A 5,546-nucleotide genomic window follows, 5' to 3' on the forward strand; every position below is an offset into this window, starting at 1 on the left:
GGAGGGCGTCCGGCGCGCGCAGAGCCGCAAGGGAGGGCGGGAAAGGTCGCGCGGTGAAGGGAAAATGGCGGAGGCGCCGATTTGTAACCGCGGCTTTATTTGGCCGTTTCAGTGACCGATCGCAGCGATGGGGTCCCGCCGGAACACACACACCCCCCTCCCCGCAACCACCCCCACCAGGCAGCCCGGGCTTTTGGCTTCTCCGCGCCCCAGGCCCAGCGCAGGGGCTGAGGAAGGGAATCCCGAGGCTCTGGAGGCTGCGGCGGGGCAGGGGGGGGAAGGCCAGAGCTCTCCTTGATCTGGGCGGAGGGCGGCAGGCTCTACGGCGGTCCGTTTCGTTCCCTCCATAAATTGCCCAAAACGAAAAAAAAAAAAAAAAAAAAAAAGGAAGGGAAATACTTTGCCTTTTAAATCCACCACCAAGTACGTCCCAGCCTTTTCAAGCTTCCTTAAACCTTTCTCTCCCTCTCCCCAGAGCCATCCCTCCCAACGCCACCTCCTGCCCCGGCTGTGGCACAAGCTCTTCCCCAAAACCTCCCAATTCCACTCCTGGCACCGACTGCCCCCTTCTCCCGCCTCTCTCTCTTTTAGGACTCATTCTCCTAAAAAGAAACTTGCTTTCGCCCACCACAAGCAGGGCGGCTGATAGGGCGAAGGGAGAGAGAGACCTCTTTGCTTCCCCCAGGGATTGCTCCCAAGGTATCCGACCTAACTGCTCCCCACACTCGCCCCTCCTAGGGTTCCCCACCCCTGTGGATCTGCTGGTGCCGGAGGAGCGCAGAGCTCACAGTGAAGCCCTTCCCGCAGTCGGCGCAGGCGTAGGGACGCTCCCCGGTGTGGATGCGCCGGTGCTGGATGAGGTGGGCGCTCTGCCGAAAGCTGTCCCCGCAGTCGGCGCAGGCGTAGGGCCTCTCCCCGGTGTGGACCCGGTGGTGCCGCAGCAGGGCCGACCTCCACAGGAAGCTCTTCCCGCACTCGCTGCACTCGTAGGGGCGCTCCCCGGTGTGGAAGCGGCGGTGCTGGATGAGGTGGGAGCTCACGGTGAAGCTCTTTCCACACTCGGTGCACCCGTAGGGACGCTCGCCCATGTGGAACCGCCGGTGTTGGATGAGGGCTGAACTCACGGTGAAGCTCTTCCCGCACTGCGAGCACTCGTAGGGCTTCTCCCCGGTGTGGACTCGTTGGTGCTTCATCAGCTCGGAGCTCTGGCTGAAGCTCTTCCCGCAGTCGCTGCACTCGTAGGGTTTCTCCCCGGTGTGGACCCGCTGGTGTCGTGTCAAGGCTGAGCTCACGCTGAAGCTCTTCCCGCAGTCGCTGCACTCGTAGGGTTTCTCCCCGGTGTGCACTCGCCGGTGCTGGACGAGCTGTGAGTTCCCAGAGAAGCTCTTCCCACACTCGGGGCACTTATAGGGCTTCTCCCCAGTGTGGGTTACCTGGTGCCGAATCAGCTTTGAGCTCATGCTGAAGCTCTTTCCGCACTCGGAACACACGTAAGGCTTCTCCCCTGTGTGGATTCTCTGGTGCTGGATGAGATGCGACCGCTGCCGGAAACTCTCCCCGCATTCAGCGCAGGAGAAGGGTTTCTCTCCGGTGTGGATTCTCCGATGCTGGACGAGGTTGGAGCTCACCCTGAAGCTCTTCCCGCAGTCCCCGCATATCGTCAGTCTCCCCGCCGAAGGATTTCTTTGCTGGATAATATCGGGCAGCCTCCGGAAACTTTTTCCACGCAGCGTCACTCGGCTTTGCCTCTTCCCCAGAGGTCTCTGAACCCTTTCTGACCTGCGTGGGAGGACAGGGTCCTGTGCAAGACTCTGGGAAGTGTTCTCCTTGGAGAGTCCTGAGAGCAAACCCGCAGGATCCACTGGCCTGGGCATGCCTTGGTGGGCATCTTCCTCTTTCTCACCCACAAGCCCATCTTCAGCTGCAATAAAATGAGAATCCAGAGAGGAGTCACAGGCAGGACAGGAAACTTGGCACACGGGAAAGCAGAAGCGGCCAAATTCTAAAAATTCAGCAGATTTCACTTTAAGTAGAAAAGGTTTGATATTTCCCTCCAAACTACAGAGTGGATTTTTCAGTGTTCGCCCTGGAAATAGCCCTGCACTCTTTGCCAGAACCTCCATCTACTGAAATTATTGGCATATTGGTGGTAAGTTAGTGCTCGAATGGGAAAGATGGCTGCTCTCCTGGGATATTGTACCTGGAAATGTCATTAAAAGTTGAACTGAGAGGCAGAGAAGGGCCATAAAGAACTGCCTTGTTCAGCAGATCGTTACTTAGGTAAGATGCAAACTCCCTGCTCTTGTGCTGCTGGTGTTGCAGACAGAAGATGCACACGGGAGATGATGGCCCCAAGGCATGAGACACAGAGACTGGCCAGAGCTTGACTTATGGAAGACTCAGAGCAGAAGAAAGGTAAATTTACGCTTCCACTGGTGCAGAACAAACCCCTTGTGAAAGGCAGTTGGTGAAGGTACCCCCAATGATGCTGCGGCCTTTGATGTCAGTGGGGAAATGTAGCTCTTTGCAGACTTCCTGAGGGCTTGTACACTAAACTGGTGAGACAGGACCTGTGTGGCACGTACCCTTCTGCTGTGAAGGGAGGGTCAATGGATGTCAGAGGGATGTAGAAATGGCAACATGTATCTCTGAAGAGAGGCATCACATCCAGGTTTAAGACAGGCCAATCAGGGAAACAGATTTCCAGATGATCGCTTTATAGGAACTTCCAGGGGTGAAGGACTTGAAGGACGAGTGCCTGTTTGACTATAAATAGACCCAAAATATGGAACAGGCTGAAGACTAAAGCCACAAACACGCAGATCTCCAGGATCTGCCTACTTAAAGGTTCAACAGTACCCCCTGGTTCTCTGAAAACTCTTGTGAAATATAAACATATGGGTGGCGTGGGGTTGATGTACAAACCACAGGCACTTCCTGTGGTCTGGCAGAGCCGTGATAAGGAAGCACATGCCTTGGAAAAGGAGAGTCACCACTGAACCATAAGCACGCAATAAAGGAAGGAGAGTATAGAACTTCAACCCAGACTGATCTACCTACATATTTAATCTTCCTCTTTCCAGTCAATGTAAGAAAACATCATGATTTCACAGCGAACTCTTGAGATACCTTTTAGGGCAGTTTGGTGTGGGAGCAATGTCACTGCTTCCCTCATGTAGCTTTCACTAAAATCATCCCTCGAGAGGAACAGAAATTGGAACTTTGCTATTCACCATGAAGGCATTTCCATTTGTCTGCAGCTGCTCAATCCAGGCCTGGAGAAAAAGAGAGGGGTGATATCCAAGGACAGGACAGGACAAGGACAAGGACATTTCTAGCAGGCCAGCATAAAGCTCTCTACCTGTGAGACTTACTGAGCACACGAGGGACCTAGTAAAGCTGTTCTCTTGCTGTTGGGCCCAAAGAGATATCCTTCACCTATGCTAGCTTAGGTTCTTCCACCAAATTTTGGTTCTTTACACAGAAAATGCCTTCATAGTACACAAGAATCGAGTTTTTAATGGTCTTCTGTACTTTTTGGGAAAGGTCAGGAGTTTCAAACTTCTTATTACAATGATGACAGCCATGGCTCCAGCTCTCAACTTCCACCACCAGTTTTGTTACTTCTGAGCTACCGGGTATCTTCACTGGCCTCTGGGACAAGTTGCCTGTAAAGGGTTTGATCAAAATCATGACAACTGGGACGCACTGGAGGTATTTTAAGTGGAAGACGAGTTAAGTTCACAATGCTGAGAAATTAATACTGGAAGCAAAAGCTGAACTGACAAAAATAAATGGGCAAGAGAGATAGGAAGAATGTAGTTCTTCCTCAGCCCATGCCAGTTTGGGTTGATGGTAAGACCTCTGTTATCCCAAAACTTCCAGTGCTATAGCTACAAGGAGAGCTCCAGGTAAGCAGAGTAAGCCTATATATAGGGAGAGAACCTAAATATCACCTTAAACGTACCCTTGGATATCTCTCTCTCTTTCTCAAGAGAAGCTCTGGCTGATGCTCTGGCCCTTCTCACCACAGGAGGAGGACAACCAGAGCAAGAGAATTAATGAATAGATGGCCAAAGAGGGCAGAGTGGGGAAGAGCCGGCATGGCCTTTGGAAAGAGACATCTCACTTCACAAACCACTTGGAGTTCTTCAGAGATGTCAGCAATTTCAGCAAAAGGAAGATCCGGAGTCCAAAAGAAGTTTGTCTTTCACCCAAACTGACGAAGAGACTAAGCTTCTGTGAGATGAGCGAACCCTCGATAAGGTGTTAAGGGAGGAAAAGGGGAGGTGAAAATATCTGATGATGATTCTGTGCTATTCAGGGTTAAAGAGACAAAGCCTGACTGTAAGGATCAGCTGTGGCTGAGCCTTACGATACTGATACAGGGGGATGACAGGGGACATTCACTGCAGGTAAACATAAAGAACTGCAGTGGACAAAAGCCTCTGTACCTTGCACTTACACCAGGATGGGCCTAGGATCTTCCTGGTATAATCCAGAAATAGCACCTTGAAGTTAAGAGCAAAGAGGTGGAAACTAGAGCTCCTGGGTGGCTAAAACAGCTAATCAAATGTCAGTGATTGGTGGGAAAAAATAAGAAAACAGAAGAATGTAATTCTGCCTTGCTGCTCAAGCCCCACATCCATGTGAACAGATCTTCCATTTCAGGGAAACTCATAGAGCTCAGAAAGATACCGAGGTGTGATGTGACTGACCAAAGGTACAGGACAGCTTCTGCATCAGAGACGACTCGACTGCCCGTTCTGCTGGGAAAAGGTACAGCTGATAGAGGACATCAGAGGACTATAAAAACACAAGTGGGCCGTGGGGCAGGTATGGGTCCATCTTGCATTAGTAGTTTCTAAATTAAGAACATCAAGAGAACTATTAGAAGGCAGCTTTGAAGCAAACAAACAAAAAAAAAGCTAAATAAGCTGTGGAACTCCTTGCTGCAAGCTGTCAAGGATACCAACATGGACACAACTGCAGAGGGCAAGAAAAGGCAGAGAAAGCTGCAGGAGACCAGAACATCACCCTCTGGCTCAGGTGTTTCTGGGGCCTGGGAAGGCGCACAGGGACACACCACTGCTTTTCTGCTCTTCTCCAGGCCTCCAGCCCGGCAGAGACAGCCCGCCAAGCCGGGAGGACCCCGGTCCCATCCATCACCACGACTCTAGTGGGTTCTGGTGGGGCCTGGGGTCCCGCCGGTTCCCCGGTGACGGCACGGGCGTTACCTGGACAGGTGCCCCGGGCAAGGCTCTCCCCTCGGTAGGCGTGGAGGCGGGAGAACCACCCTTCCTCCATCTGATCCATGTGGGAAATCATCTCCGGCTCCGCTCCTGGGGTGGGGGTCCTGTTCCGGGAAAGGAAATAGTGAGGGTCAGCGAGCTGGGCTTTACCGGAGGGGCTTCCCCCCTGGGAACCGGCAGCTCCCCGCCGACCGGGCACCCCTGCGGCCCCGGGGGAGCGAATACAGCCGCCAGGCTGGGGAGGGGGCCGAGGTCCCGCCCAGGGACCCCCGGGACATTCCCCCCCCCCCCGGA

At 53.1% G+C, this 5,546-nt stretch overlaps 1 protein-coding gene across 2 annotated transcripts; it reads right to left on the minus strand.

Moving 5' to 3' along the window:
* Positions 1-95: 95 nt before the first annotated feature.
* Positions 96-5,499, minus strand: LOC106884826 (zinc finger protein 501-like). 2 transcript variants are annotated; one of them, XM_014936514.1, is made up of 3 exons: positions 5,238-5,499; positions 789-1,921; positions 96-342 (listed from the first exon to the last, which is right to left on the minus strand). In XM_014936514.1, the coding sequence occupies exons 1-3, from the start codon at positions 5,326-5,328 to the stop codon at positions 109-111; spliced, it is 1,458 nt and encodes a 485-aa protein (XP_014792000.1). In that variant the 5' UTR covers positions 5,329-5,499; the 3' UTR covers positions 96-108. The 2 variants fall into 2 exon arrangements, with proteins under 2 accessions (XP_014792000.1, XP_014792001.1); XM_014936515.1 differs by lacking the exon at positions 96-342 and having other exon boundaries at positions 603-1,921; positions 5,238-5,494.
* Positions 5,500-5,546: the final 47 nt, after the last annotated feature.

This window comes from Calidris pugnax, unplaced genomic scaffold (assembly GCF_001431845.1).
Source record: "Calidris pugnax isolate Ruff unplaced genomic scaffold, ASM143184v1 scaffold17, whole genome shotgun sequence".
NCBI lineage: Eukaryota > Metazoa > Chordata > Aves > Charadriiformes > Scolopacidae > Calidris > Calidris pugnax.